General features: G+C 35.5%; 1 protein-coding gene across 1 annotated transcript in view; it reads left to right on the forward strand.

The window, feature by feature from the left end:
- LOC114659507 (serine/threonine-protein kinase 4-like) overlaps positions 1-16,603 on the forward strand; it is a 99,449-nt gene that overhangs the window by 40,971 nt on the left and 41,875 nt on the right. Inside the window, exons 4-9 of the mRNA XM_028812037.2 lie at positions 174-288; positions 3,148-3,312; positions 7,608-7,775; positions 11,138-11,275; positions 11,467-11,592; positions 13,331-13,529. Coding sequence (XP_028667870.1) covers positions 174-288; positions 3,148-3,312; positions 7,608-7,775; positions 11,138-11,275; positions 11,467-11,592; positions 13,331-13,529 — 911 coding nt within the window. The remainder of the gene's footprint in view (positions 1-173; positions 289-3,147; positions 3,313-7,607; positions 7,776-11,137; positions 11,276-11,466; positions 11,593-13,330; positions 13,530-16,603) is intronic.

A 16,603-nucleotide genomic window follows, 5' to 3' on the forward strand; every position in this document is an offset into this window, starting at 1 on the left:
ATGTAAATTTAAATGGTATGTAGAATTAGGCATAGTACTCTTTTAGAAATGTTATTTTTTTCTGTACTATAAATTTGTGTTTGATGTGATAGAATGGTGGGGTTCTTACCCATGTAAAGATGTGTGTGATTGTTCCCAGCAATTCATTTTAATTATTGTTTTGTTCCTTACAGTCCACATGTTGTACGTTACTATGGAAGCTATTTCAAGAACACAGATCTGTGGATTGTAATGGAATACTGTGGTGCTGGATCTGTATCTGACCTAATCAGGCTTAGAAACAAAACGGTAAGTAACCCGTTTTCATCGAAAGCAGGCATTTTAATTGTGTTTGGGCAATATTGCAGTTGTTTGTTTTTTTTTTTTTTTGTTTTTTGTTTTTTTTTAGCATTTTATACATACTATTATTGTAGTCTGAGGCAACTTTGGTCTCCTGGTCCTTTTTTAATATGAGTTAGATCAGTTGACTCAAGTTCTTAAATTTAAAAAAAAACAACTTAAAACACACTTTTTCAGAAAGACATTTAAGTGACCCTGACAATGACATTCTGGCCATTTCTTTCACCTTACCTCTCTGTCCAGGTGTACAGGGTGATTTGCATTTGTTTCACAAATTCTTTTATTTGTTCTGGTTTCTTTGTAGTATTTGCAGTTTTTTATTGAACTGTGCTTTATTGTATGTTATTCTGATTTAGAGCTTTGTGTTTCCTGTATTTATTTGGTCTTTTATGCTAATATAATTTTGAATCCAGTGTTTGTATATTTGTTCATTTTTTCTTTTTCCTTGTTTTTCATTCTGAAATTCTATGAAGCAATTTGAAAATGGGAAATGTGCTATATAAATACATTGTGATTGTATTATTATTATTATTAATATTATTATTATTATTATTACTATTATTAATACTACTAGAGGGTTCCCCCTGCTTGCTTCGCTTGCCAACCCCCCCCCCGGGCCTGTACAATGTGCCAGCCACTTTGCGTCTCTGCCGCTCGCGTTGTGAAGAGTGGGGCTGAACACACCCCAAGGAGACGCGGTCGCTCCTCCGAAACCCCCTCTTAAACGGTGATACAATGGGAAACAAAATTTTTTTTTTTAACCTCCTCTTTGCTTGATCAGCTACTGGCTTGCTGCTGCTGCCATGCCATGTGATCTACATCTCGAACATTTAAAAGCTTGTACAGCAGCTGTCCTATTCTTTGTCTTTTATTTCTGGCCCTGGTCTTGGTTAAATCTTTTGGCACAAAGTCTCGTATCACTGGACGTGAGGTCTTGATATTTTTTAGTTTATAATTTAAAAGTGAAATAAGAATCTGAAAATCTAACAACATTACATTAAAGTTCGATAAATCCTGAAAAGAATTATCTTCTTTCGGCTGCTCCTGTTAGGAGTTGCCACAGCGGATCATCTTCTTCCATATCTTTCTGTCCTCTGCACCTTGCTCTGTTACACCCATCACCTGCATGTCCTCTCACACCACATCCATAAACCTTCTCTTAGGCCTTCCTCTTTTCCTCTTCCCTGGCAGCTCTATCCTTAGCACCCTTCTCCCAATATACCCAGCATCTCTCCTCTGCACATTTCCAAGCCAACGCAATCTCGCCTGTCTGACTTTGTCTCCCAACCGTCCAACTTGAGCTGACCCTCTAATGTACTCCTTTCTAATCCTATCCATCCTCGTCACACTCATGATACCAAACATATATATGTAGGTTTTAAAATATGCCTATTTAAAGCATGACAAAAAACATGTGACATAAAAAGTCACATAAAATCAGTGCACAAAATTGTTGCACTTTTAGGCTTAGGGTTTTATATATAGAGAGTAGATTACTACTTTAATCAACTAAAGTGGTCCTTACAGAAAGTGCAGTTCTACTGTTAGATTTCTATGTTAACCTATAAAGCTGGACCAACAGAAGCACCTAAATTGGATTCAGTCTGAAAAGTATATGCGTAGAGCTTATATTGTGATGTGCCATAACGGTAATCATTTTTAATTATTTTATAATGTACATTAAAAAGGGAGTGGTGGCTCTGGGGCTAGGGATCTGCACTGGCGATTGGAAGGTTGCCGCTTCGTTTCCCGTAAATGCCAATTGGGACTCTGCTCTGTTGGGCCCTTGAGCAAGGCCCTTAACCTGCAATTGCTGAGCGCTTTCAGTAGTGAGAAAAGCGCTATATAAATGCAAAGAATTATTATTATTAAATCTTTGGCCACACCACCCACCCCTGACTATTACAATGGATTTCTCCCTATGCACCATGATTCCATCCAGTACACCAAATATCACTGTTACTGGATTTGGAGTGATTGTGACGCCATTTATTTGAGGTTTATGTCCAAAATTATGTGATGCTGGAGCTAGATGGCAATTCTCACTAGTAGGGTCTTACTCTGGGTATATTTTTGACAATTTTAAACAAAATAAATATGATCGATGACAGAACTTTAGTTGAATTATGTATGAAATGCTTGGCACATATGAGACAGAGTGTATTTTATATATATATGGCTAAGTTTAATTCCTGTTCTGCCAATTGAAAGCTCCCTTTCCCACTGTTCCCTAGGAAGTTTGATGAGAAGATTTTTTTTAAATATTTTTATATGTCCAATATGGCCTCTGAGATTGATATACTGTAGGTACAAGATGTGGAAGGTTGAGTAGATTTCTTGTAATAGATGTTCTGATTTGCATATAGGCTAGGAAGTGTGAAGCTGAGAGTTAAATTTGGAGCAAAATCATTCATAATACACAAATGCGTGGTCTATCTTAAAGACATATTTAAATCTTCTATTTAATGGTAAATATACAGGTTCAAAAAAGCAAACATACATAATATACATTTTTATGTGTTCTTTAATCTTATCAGCTTGCTATTTTAAGAGGGATTGTTCATTATATGTTTTCTCCGTATTAATTATCATAAAAATATTTAACAACAATTAATGAAGCAACATATTTTTGTAAGAGTTAAAAACAAATCCATAAGTTTTTGAAGGACGTGAACAGATTAACCTGTAATGTAAAATTGAGTTTTTTAGTTGTGTAGCTGGATTTTTCAAAAGACCGCATACTATTGGAGTTGTTTAAGAAGAGAAGAATAGTTTATTCGAGTATTCTGATTGTTTGACTTTTTTCAGCTGAATGAAGAAGAAATTGCTACAGTGTTACAGTCAACATTGAAAGGACTAGAGTACCTGCACTTTATGAGGAAAATCCACAGAGACATCAAAGCGGGCAACATACTGCTTAATTCAGAGGGTCAGGCAAAGCTAGCTGACTTTGGAGTGGCTGGCCAGTTAACGGTAAGTAGCGGTGTTCTGTTATATCTAGAGAAACTAAAATTAGACTCCATCGTATAAATCTTCTTATGTAGCAGACTAGCAGATGCAAGTTATGGTCCCAGTGATATTTGATTATTTTTTATTAAAATGAGTATTTAAACAGAGGACTTTACATGTTACATATTTGTAACAAAATATTTTTTTTTAAAGGAAAATTAGTGAAAAGTTAAACAGCATTAATGATCTTTTTAAATGTAAAACTTATTGAAACAATAAAAAGTCTCATTTAACATTACTATCTGTTTGCATGCGTAACTAGTCATGTATAGTAAGGTTACTATGTATGCATACAGGTTTATGTAGACTTTGTTATCCCAGAGACGAATCTCTATGTAGCAGAAATATATAAATCCAAAGATACAAAAATAAGCAAAGAGACCACAAATTATATCCATATTTACAATCTAAGCATTTATCTAGGATACTTTATATATACAGGTAAAGTATTTCTAGAATTTGTAGGACAAAATGGGATTGGCTTGTTTTTCTTTGGCATGCATCAGGGGTGGCCACCTTCAATCCTGGGGAGCCACAATGGCTACAGGTTTTAATTCCAACCATTTGCTTAATTAGTGACTAGTTTTTGCTACTAATTAACTTCATTTAATTTATTTGCAATTTAAGACTCATACCCTTTAAATGAGGGCTGAGCAACATCCATCTTGAAGGGCAGCTGTGGCTTCAGGTTTTTGTTCCAACCCATTTGCTCCATTAGAAATCATTCATTGCTGATGAAGCACTTATTGCTCAAGTAACATTTTTCTGCTTCATTTTAGTTGTCTCGCTTGATAAGATTTTTAAACATTTAATTGCTTATTTTAGTCTTAAAACAAGGAATATAGCTGCTCCTTATTAGCAATAAGATGCACATGACAAAGGAACCAGATGTTCTACATCTGGCTTGTCTCCATTTCCCCCCGTGGTGACCGGAAAGAAGCGCACAGGAAATATCCTCATGGAAAAAAGCACACAGTCATATAAGCACACGGGAAATAACCGCACATGGTAAAATGCGTGCACGGGAAAAACCGCACGTGGATAAATGTGCACATGGGAAAAATGCTCATTCGGCAAAGGCGTACATGCAAAGAAAAAACAAAAGGTTGAATAAGCGAGATGGAGTTTTTGACCAGTGACAAAGGCAAGCAAATTCTCAGTTACAAGGGATTTAAATATCTGCGTTTTCACACAACAAATGGAACAGATACTTGGAGGTGGCGTGAGAATCGATCAGCAAAGTGCCATTCCTTAATGAAAACGAAGAACGGAGACCTTGTGCAAGAGCCAACCAGTCATTGTCAATATAACGAAACTGAGGACAAATTGTCTTACTTGAGGAGAATAGCTAATTTACAATAATACTGTTAATTAGGGTGTGTTAATCTTTTATGTTTTATAATAATAAAAAATGTCTAGCAGTATAGGTGGTGTATATTTTATATTTGTAATAGTTATATGTCGCCGCATGTGCACTTTACTGTATGCGTTTTCTTCCGCAAGCGTTTTTTTCCGTGAACGCATTTTACCGTGTGCGATTATTTCCTGTGCGCTTATATGACTGCATTTTTTTTCTATGCGGATATTTCCTGTGCTTTTTTTCCTGTGCGCTTCCTTCCGGAATTCTCCACCCATTTGTTCATCATTCACTGTTTGGTTTAATTAAGTGCTCAGAAAGAAACTGAAGAAAAAGTGAAGAACTGAAAATTACTCATCCGTTTTAGGCTTCAAATCACTTGGGTGATACATGTATCATTAGAAAGATAAAAAAAAAATATGATTTAAGAGTGAACTGAAATGGTAGACTTAAAACACTAACAAGCCAAGAAATTAAGTAAAATCCGTTATTGGTGAGGATTGGCGTCTAATTAAGCAACTGGGTTAGAACAAAAACCTGTAGCCAATGCGGCTCTCCAGAATCAGAGTTGGCCATTCTTGGCATGGATCATGAGAATTTCAGTGTAGCTCTGAAATCTTTGCACGCTTTTTTATTCAAAGAACAAACTGCAATAAGAAAATATCTAATGAAAAATTGCTCTGCAGACAATCCATTAAAATTAGCGCTAAACCAACCTTAGAAAGCTATATGACAAGAGAGACCCTTCTAAGGTGGTTTTCATATACAGTAAAATGGAAAATGAAGCATAAATGTTCAGCACAGGCTGGTGCATGTGCTTTAGAGTTATATGAATGTTGGTCAAATTCTGAAAAAAACTTTTAAACAGATTTTTGTAACGACAAATTGATTCTTTTCAGTATGAAATAATGTAAAACATCACTTTCACCTCTGAGTTACAGGAAGTGATTTTGGATTAATCCAGTTGAGCAAAGTATGTATTTGTGAAAGTAGTGTGGTATAGCATATTGCAACAAATTTTTCATAGCACACTGTTGTCCCATCTGGTTGTTCTTCAAGTGTAGGTAGCTAAAGCAGATGAAGGAAGATGAGTGGGATGCTATTGACAGCTTCAGAATTTTATATAAAAACAAAAGTGTGTCACTGGTGGAAAATTGTATTTCTAGCCATAGTAGTTCAAGGGATGCACATACATTATGAATACAGACATCCCTAATCATCCCAATATTAATTTCCATAGATTAAATCTGTATCTTTATCTTCATTGCTTCTGTATCTTGAATATTGATAGATACTATTATCATTCATAATCCATCTATCCAGAAATTTCCTTTCACACCTTTTGAAAATTGGTACCCAAAAATCACTATCCAAATTGAAAACTTGCTGTTTCAAAACTGCACACAAAATAATTTCACATCTTGTGCCAGTGGAGCCTTTTAAAATGTAAAGGGATTTAGAATGTACTGCAGTAGCATTTCAGCTGTTTGTAGGATTGCCTGTTGTGCTCTATCTGTTTAATAGTGTTGTGTTTTTGTAATGTTACTTTTACCCCATTATTACCGGTAACTAAAATGTCTACAAAACAATGGATATGCATTTATTTTGTGTTTTCATTATTTATTTACATTATAGTGCATATTCATTTGGTTCATTCAGTGCTATTTGTGTTTTATATTGGTGATAGGATAAAACTTGATGAAAATGTTCAGGAACAGTACAGTTTGAAATGTTCAGTGCTACTGAAACACATTGTGCTAAATGCCATGAGCTCTCTGTCAATCATTTGATATTTTCTGGTTGTCAGTGGTCAAACAAAAGTGTTACGAGAAGGAATTATTGCTCGCTGAGGGACATTTAATTTAAAACAAAATCTTGTTTGCATCTCTGTTAAAGATTTAGATTCAGTGTATACCCTAACAGCAATCATGTAATGATGTATCGACCAGTTTTTCATTGCCACTAAAACTGCATATAAGAAATAAAACAACACTACCACAGCACTATATATAATTGGGTAATTGGTGTTTTAAATGCTTAATATTATGCAGGAATCCTTAATGGAATGTTATGTTTGTTTAAGAGTTTCAGTAATTATTGGGAAATTGTTGTTGGACATTCAATGTGATGGAAATGAATTGTTATTTTTCCCATTGAACATAATTAATTATAGGATTCTACTATTCAAAAAACAACTATGGAACAAATTCCGATAATGTGAGATTGCTGTATGTGGTGAACCACTGGATGCTGGTAAATTAACAATAATCAGTGCTGACTGGAATACACAGCAATACACATAGGGAAGATTTTCAGCAAGATTTCCTTTCCATAGCTAAAGATGCAGGTGTGGGTTTGAACGATAGATGAGCAAGTTAACCAGTTCTAAATATGGTAACTTTTTAAAATTTCTCAAATATTCGATATACAGGCAATGTTGGAAAGAGCTGTGATGGGCTGGTGCCCTGCCCGGGGTTTGTTTCCTGTCTTGCGCCCTGTGTTGGCTGGGATTGGCTCCAGCAGACCCCCGTGACCCTGTAGTTAGCATATAGCAGGTTGGATAATGGAGTAATGGATGTTTGAAAGAGGTGGATAATTTAATGTGGAAAGTTCTTTAAATTAAAAGCAGTATGCCATTTTCAGATCTGACTGATTTCTAGAAGTGTCTATTTTCTGAGTGTACTAATGAGCTCTGTAGTGTTTGCTTTCAGGAATATTGGTAGTATTCATTGTTCTTGGTGCTATATCACAGCATCATGCAGCTCTCTTGTTTTTGACTGTTACTGTCCATTTAATATTTCTAATTCATATGCACTAATTATTATAAACTCACCTGTACTACTATTATTTATAATTAAGTATTGCTTTTAGAAGCTAAGTTATGAATTACTTTGTGATGCAGGACACCATGGCCAAGCGCAATACAGTCATTGGAACACCATTCTGGATGGCACCAGAAGTCATACAGGAGATTGGCTACAACTGTGTAGCTGACATCTGGTCCTTGGGGATAACAGCTATTGAAATGGCGGAAGGGAAGCCACCATATGCAGACATTCATCCAATGCGTGTAAGTATACCATGTATCCAAGAAGACTTTACTGCGTGGTGTGAATGTATCATTCTCTATGGTTATCAAAAAGTTACATTTACTTTATTAAGTAAAATGTAATTCTAGAATATCCTGGATAATTTTTTTTTTTTTTAAATTAAATAATTCAAACCTGCATTCATCTTCATTGTATTGTGAGTGTATACATGTGGTAAATTGCCTTTTGTCATTTTTATCTTAGTTATTTGAATGAAACTACTGGAAAAATACATTGTATACTTACAGTGATGCTTTGTCCTACTTGTAAATTAGGATGAATGGTGGCTTTAAGAGATATCGCGTAGTTTTATTTACAGAAAAGTAGCATTATTTTACAAACAGCTGCTTATTAACAGTAGTTCATTACAACCAAAGAAAGCAATTTACAGTTTTTCTTTTATATTGAAAACCATTTAAATGTTTAAACAAATAAAGTATTTGAAGAATCCTCTTTAATAAAACCCCTGTGTGCGTCCTGTGTCCGTGTGTGTGTGTGTCTTCTGGTGAAGTGTGCATGCGCGGGGCACGGTGCAATGCTTCAAAGCTGATGCTTCAAAGGCCGCCTGACGCGTCACACAAGACAAACAGGGTGGGACCTATAAAATATCGCGCAGCTGATCCAATCAGATTTCGGTAAATGAGGTAAGACCTAAAACATAAGGCACGAAAAATCCAATCGGGTACTGAGACGCGGAGACCAGCTTCCCCAAAGAGGTGGGATTAGTGTTTGTAGTTGTGCAAGTGTTCACTCTGAGGATGTCAGATTTACGGGAATACAAACCAGTATTACTGCGAGAGAAAATTAAAGGCACACAATACAGTGACGCATATTACAGCCACATACAAGCCAGTATTATTCTAACAGAAAATATTACGGACATACAAGCCTATATTACTGTGACTATCTACTAACAACATGCCACCCAAAAAAAATGGACATGTCAAGTAGGACAAAAGACACAGACAATCAAATCCTATATAAGCAACATCTCATGGAAGAACGGTCAGCTCAGCAAGTAAACATCAAGAAAAGAGAGGCTGAAAGACAAAGAAAAATATGAGCAAATAAATGGCATTTACTTGCCAGAACCAATATTCAGCCACGGTCAGTAGCATTATCAAGAGACAGAAGTTTTCAAAATGTTGTTGTCAAGGTTGTAGATGGTCCTGAACAAGGCAAACTTTTGCCAAACTCAGACATAATATTTACAAGAAATGTTGCCTATAATGAAATTGTATAGAAAAATTTCATGAGGTAAAAAAATAGAAAATGTTTCCTAAATATCTTCTTCAGATATTGTGTATTACAGATTGTTACAAACTTTTACACTAAGGCAATATTAATTAGACTTACTGTATTGTCATATACATTTTAGTAATGAATAATAATGTATTTTCTTTGTTTTTTGGAAATAGATATACATTTTCCAATTTGCAGACCCCATCAACTTGTCACTTGGCTAGGTAATGCAGACATCAAGGTTTTTGGCTATGTATTAGTACCTCAGTTAAGAAGGTCCTCTGAGAAAAAAGCTCCTTTACAGCAAATTCATTGTAAAACAACACTACAGTGCATGCACATGTTTAGATACCTGTCCACTAGAGAGCCATGGAAGTCATTGTGCAGCTTTCCTATATGGAATAATCATCATTTGTCAATGATATCATGAGTACTTTTAGAATGTAAATTTATTATATGCAAGTGCTTAAGTATTTAAGTATTTATATGCAAACTGTGGCTATTAATATTTTTATACAGTAATAAATGTAATTTGCTCATTGTATCAACATATTGCAATATCTTCAGAGAATAAAATGCAGATTTCAAAGAGCAGAAAAGCTGGCTAAAAGAAATGCAATGTAACAGGGTCATTCAAGTTAGCAGCTGGTCGATGCAGAGCAGGAAAAGGGGCTGCTGATAGACATCCCTAACCTGTATGACACCTCTGCTCAAATCGATTGGCCTGGTTGCATGGAATCTGGTGAGTCTCCTTAAGGACCTTGGCATGTATTGGCTCATGGAGTTGGAAGAAAGTGAGGCAGATAGTGTTACGTCTAACCCCAAGTGAGCGATATTATGTGGAGACAGCAGCGTGAATGTGCAGGTAGGGAGTAAGGCAGCTGAGAATGCATGGCTCGACATGGAAGGAACCATGAATGGGACAATGGAATATTGGGATTTTGACAGTGGAGCTGAAGGCATCTGTGATACCTCTGATAATGAAATTCCTTATACCAAACTGAAGTCCTGGAACGTATCTACTTAGTTAATTGATGTATTATTATATTTCAATTACCTGCAGTTTGTTTTCTCTTGTGATACCTCCTTCTTTTCGTAGGACATAAGATCCTTTTGAGGAAGGTTCTCTTGACATTTCACCTTAGGAAAACTTGTAAGAAACAGGTCTTTTTGATATTGTAAAGATTTTCTGATTTAGGTTTGGCTTTGTGACCTTAACTTACAAAATCTTCAGAAATTATGAATTAGTATACATATATTTTGGAGATGTAGCGGAGTGCCCCACACATTTTTGGTGTAGTAAACATGAAGAAATTCAAAGATACTTGTAAGAAAGCTAAGCGTTTTCAGTCGCTATTAGAATTATGTTTGCTTTAACGCTAAAATTTGCCCTTCCATTCCTGTATCACAAAAAACTAGATGTCTTTCATTTTTAAGATATTCATGCCATTCCAATACGTATGCCTTTCAAAGGAGAATATGTAATTACCTTGTGCTCCGTCAAGGAAAAGAAAATTCTGTGGGGAGAGTTTTGTTGGTCAATGGTGATGCTAGTTGTTAAGAAACTATGGTTTAAGTTTAGAAAATAGTAAAACTTGAAAAGGAGAACAACAATTTGAAATATTTCCCAATATTGTTTTTCATTGCCAAACATCAGAAAAATTCAGTTAAACTGATCTATTCATTAATTTCCATACACTTCTCAAAGAAGCCAGTGCACATTACTAATAAAAGATGTAGGCATCTTTCTTCCGATATGGTTAACTACAGAGCTTATGGCTCATGTAAAATAGTGTCTTATTTTATGTTATGTCTCAATTTGTGGTCCAATGAGAAGGGGAAATGCCATTTCAACCTTAGACTGCTGTTTTTTGTTGTTTTTTTTACCTTCTTCTTAATAAGATGTCATTTCCTGCCCTTGCATTTTTTTTTTACAGATGACTTTTTTTTTTTGGATTTCTTCATTGTAGAGGTACAGCCTGCTCTATGATGTAGTTTATGTTCATTTTATTCTATACTTATAATAGGCACCTACCTATTATCCAAGTCAAAGGTTTATGTACTGTGTCTCCACATTCTTTTTTTACATTTTCCAATGCAGGCAATTTTCATGATCCCTACAAATCCTCCTCCATCATTCAAGAATCTAGAGGATTGGTCTGAAAATTTTAGGGATTTTGTCAAGCAGTGCCTAGTGAAGAGGCCTGAAGAGAGAGCAACAGCTACCCAGCTATTGCAGGTGAGAGACCAGTAAAAAAAAAATATGCAAAGCAAAATTTCAGATTTATAATGACATGATCAATAAAACTGTAACAGTGAAGCATCCTTTTAAGCCTCACTATTTTTTGCCTAATCAGCAAGGCAAATCACAATGAAAGGTAAATATATTTGGTTAATAATTTTAAAGTCTTGTGATTTTGTTTTTGGTAGCATCCATTTATAAAAAATGCCAAACCCAATTCAATCCTCCGTGCTTTGATCAACGAGTCCATGGAAATCAAAAACAAACGGCAAGAAGAAAAGCAGAGGGAGCTGGATCAAGATGACGATGACACGGTATAGTTTTTGAAGTCTATTTTCTAATTTTTTAGAATCATGGGGTGCAATTTTTTTTCATTACATTCTTTATTCCATGTTCTCTTAAAATAAAATAAAAAAGTGAAAACTGTATATCTGGAGCAGCTTGTATATCAACATTTAGACTAAGAAAGTGTGAAATTTACTCACAAAATGCAAGAGCTAAAAGAATATAAAGTTGTGCAGACAGAATTTGAGCTCTGTTACTTTCTATATAGTTTTAATGCTTAATACCATTAACTTCCATTTGGATGAAGCCTTAATATGTATGATTGTATGTTCATGCATGTGTGTGTAGATTTGTACTTGTATATACAAGTCTTAATTATAAATATTCTTAAATTAGGGTAATGTGGAAGGATGCAACTTTCAAGATCAATGCCTAAAATAACATATTCTTCTTTTTATTAAAAATTTTTTTGTTTGTTTTTTTTTTTAACGCATGTGGGTTGCAAATCTGTTTGGAACACTGACTGAGTAGTAACATCACAAATGCTTGTATGTACCTTAAGTTATTTGTGGATGTTCTAAGACTGAGCAGTGCTGTAAAGGGTGAGGTGGAGTATGCTTAGAATATGCATGCATGCATGAAAATTCTGGGATACAAATCGGGCAGGTAGCACAGATAAGGTAGTGACATCCCCATCCAGCTTGGCTGCAACAGCTCAGTGATGTTACGCTGGACTCACAAGGCATCATGGAGTGCTGGAAAAAAATGTCTAAGCTGGCTGGATGGCAAACTTTCATGGAAAAATTAATCAAATAAGGTTACTGGTGAACCCTATAAAATCAGTTTGACAAACACTTTGGGAAAGTTCACTGATTCACACTAGTGTTCACTAGTAAGTCAACATGTCTTGCGGCTTGCTACAGGAATATGTTTTTAATTGGAATATGCGATTGTTTATTTACAAAGTTTTGTATTAAGCATTTAAAAAGAAATACAGTATTTCCTACTGAGTGAATTGGCCCAGTATGATTAACTGTTGTATATGTGAGCGTGTCCTGTGTTGGACATTCAGAGTTGGTTTCTGACTTCTCCCCTGTAGTGCATAGATAGTGTAGAAGAAAGCAATCTTTACTTTTTGGCTAGAGAAACAAGTACCATTATTTACCAAAAAATTATTATTAATAATACACCAGATCTAATCTAGCCATTCCACTTATCTTTTTGCTAGCCATAGTATACATTGAATATGCAAATTAATCTCAACGAGCTGTAATCATTACCGTATTTTGTAATGATCTCATAATTCTACAAAACAGATGGCTCTTTTCAAGTTTAGCCAGTACCAGACACAACTAAGTTTAACTATAGTTTATAATTCCTATGCATTGTTGGTTATTTATTTTTTTTGTAGTGCAGAACAGCAGAGCCTTTTATTTTAAGGAAGACCCTGAGACACTTGGCACAAGCACATATTTTACAGATAATCAACCACAACTGGTTATGGCCTTTTGCAACCAGGAACTAGATAAGATGGTATAAAGAAGAATGGATTAATGAATCACACAAATTTCATTCATTTGGCCATTTTTTCTCACAGATTTCACTCATAGGTCTTCAATTCTGCATTAAATATAAAATTTCAAAGCACTGATCCACTTGGTGCATTATGGAGAGCGTCTGCCATGTCATGCATCACATTAACTTCACACATAATGAATTCTGTGGATGCAATTTGTTTTAAATTGCTCACTTTCTCTTTAATTTTAGGATGATGATGAGACTGATTCTGGTACCATATTGAGAGCAGGAACGGGAGATTCTGGTACAATACGTGCTGCCAGCACCCTTAGCGAGGGTTCGCTAACTATGGTGGAACGGGACAGTGGCTTGGACTCTTTAATGGGCACTATGGTTATCAACAATGAAGATGGCGTTGAGGAGGATGAAGAAGCAGGGACAATGAAAAGTAAGTATTGCAGTTTTTGAAAGCACACAGTGCCACCATGAGGTGTTAAATCCTGCCTTATAGTGTTTTATATCACGGAAGGATCCTGGGATGACCTTATTTTCACTTTCATACTCTTTATTAGATAGATCTGAACAGTGTGTCCCAAATTCTTAACTATAGCCTTTGTAAGTTTGCTCTATGCAAATTATCACAGATACAACTGCAAACTATAGCTCCACTTGTTCCCTTTCTTTTATATCTATTACTTCAGGTTACAAAATAGAATGCTTAAACAGTCTTCTATTACACATGCATTCTATATTAAATTAAAGTTTCTCTATATGCTTAAAATAGAATTAACGTAAAATGAGTGTGACAAAGTAATAACAGTGCAACCTGGATGAGTATCAGTTTGTTTTGTTAGGAGTTTTGGTATCCAATATACCTAGATAACAGGGAGGATCATTATCTTCGTAAGCTACTTGGTCTTTGATGCGACATGGTCACTGGATGATAGCCTGATAGAGACTTCTGGGCTTCTCTGTTAGACGGAATTTATGTCGGTCTTGTGCTTTCTTGATGTACCTCTTGGACCAATGGCACGTCATAATATAGAACCATCTCCCTTGGTTCATGCATCATGCTGTTTGAACAGTTTTGTTTGGGATTGACTTATGTTCTTGAAGACTTGTACCAACCCAGCCCCAGTCAAACCTGTTTTTGTTCCTGCAGGTTTATTTATACTGGTTCTAGTCTGGTATATAACACAGACATATTTGAGAGGAACAGGTCCTTCTCAAAATCTATTAGTCAGTAACAAGACCTTTATCCATTTGATCTATGTATAGTAATACAGCAAGTTTCTCTTTATTGTTAGCTTGTCCTAATCAAAGGCTATGTCCATCTAATACATTAAATGAAAACAATCTGTCCACACTAGCATTTTTACGCTGTTTATGAATAAAGTTTCTCAACCCACTCAAACAATTTGCACAGGTGTCCCATTTTCTTTTTATTACTTAAAAAACCTCCATCTGTCTTAAAGCAGAGTTGGAACAGACTGTATTACTACACCCTCTGAAGTACTACTTGGACAATATTACACGGTAGAAAGTTGTAAATTCCAGTGATGATGGCAAGAAAATGGCAATTAATGAATAAAATGAGACAGCGCATTACCCTTACAAGTGTTTTCCTTTCATTTAGAGAAATTGCAAAAACAAATCAAAGTGTCAGTGAGTATGGTGTTCTACACATTTCAAAGGCAATTGGAAACTAGAAGAAACTCTGGATCTGCCAGATCTCTTCCTATCAAAAGTTGCAACCCGATTAGGAGACAAGTTTATGAGGGTCACAGCTTGCATAATAGGTGCCTCAAAACACAACAGCTTAGCGATTTGAAAAAAAAAAAGAAAGTTTCAGTTTCTGCTGTGAAGAGGATACTTTGTGCTGCAGGTTTGACAGGGCGAGTGGCAGTAAGAAAGTTCCTTAAAGATAGCGAGTCTTACTTGGGCCATGAAATATTGGCTGTTGACTACTGAAGACTGAAAGAAAGTCTTACGGATCGATGAATCAGAATATGAAATCTTCGGTTCATCACGCAGGGTGTTTGTATGTTAGCGACTTGGGGAAAGGATGGTTCCTCAGTGTATGACACCAACTGTGAAACATGGAGGCAAAGTGTGATGGCCTGAGGTTCTTTTGCTGGATGCAGAGTTGGTGACTTACACGTAGTGACTGGCATTCTGAATCAAAAGGGTTACCACAGCATGTTGCAGCACCACGCAATACCTTCTGGTCTAGACCTATTAGGTCAGGGGTTCATCCTGCAGCAAGACAATCGCCCAAAATATACCTCCATGCAATGTCTGAACTACATTAAAAGAAATGAACAAGAAAGATACACTTAAAAACAGGAACTGGCCAGCACAGTCTCCAGACTTAAACCCATTGAGTTAGTTTAAGATGAACTGGACAGTGTTGAAAAGATCTTTCTGACCAATATTTAATTTCCCTTATAAAGTGAATCTCACTTGTGTGTGTTTGGCTGTCATATCTGTAAAAGGTAGCTTCTTTGATGAATTGAAAATTTGAATACAATTTTGTTCACTTAATGGTTCCTTGACTTTTTTTTTTTTGGCCATTATTTGTTCTATGGCTTAATTTCATGATATATTAAGACATTAAATGGCATGCATTTCCATAAAAACTAAGGTGTTCTAAAATATATTTTGCCGGTAGTATATATATTTATTTGTTTATTTATTTTTACTAATAAACCATCTTCTTTATCAACCTCAGAACTTAAATAAGCCTTAGATTCCATGAACAAACAGAATTTGTCACTCCCAGAGGTTTTATCTACTTCTGGGAACAACTATGTCTCACTGTTTCAAGTGCTAGTCTGCCATCTGTTTAATTCAAATTAATGTGTCAATCAGTATAGCACTGTTTACTCTCCTGTCAAAACCATGCAAAGATCCCTTAACATTTTTGAGTTACTGGCCAATTTTTTTTTTTTTGATGAACTCTGATACCAAGTTACTGGCAAAGCATCTTCCTCGTCTTTTACAAACTATCATGCCTAAATGAATACGCCCATATCACTATAGTTTTATTTGAGTGTGCCATGCAGCTGACATCTCTCATCTTCTCTATTCAATTGATATAGACCATACTGTATCCTCACCAGGTACCCTTCTTTGTTTATTCATATTTAATATTTTGATAATATGCTTTGTTTAAAAGTTATTTATTTAACTTTTGCTTGTTTTGTATATTCTCACTTCACCGTTTTCTTTTTTTTTAGTGGTTGACACCATTTTGGATAATGGTTGCTATAACACACTGACCCATTGCTAGGGGTCATGACGTTAGAAGCTGTATGTGTTGGTGTAACATGTGTGCTACTACAGTGGTACCTCTGGTCACGACCATAATTCGTTCCAAAACTCTGGACGCAACCCTATTTGGTTGTGACCTGAACGTAATTTCACCATAAGATTGTATGTAAATACAATTAATTTGTTCCAGACCGTACAAACTGTATGTAAATATATATTTTTTTAAGCACAAAAATAGTTAATTATACC

This window comes from Erpetoichthys calabaricus, chromosome 10, assembly GCF_900747795.2.
Source record: "Erpetoichthys calabaricus chromosome 10, fErpCal1.3, whole genome shotgun sequence".
NCBI classification, from domain to species: Eukaryota; Metazoa; Chordata; class Cladistia; order Polypteriformes; family Polypteridae; genus Erpetoichthys; species Erpetoichthys calabaricus.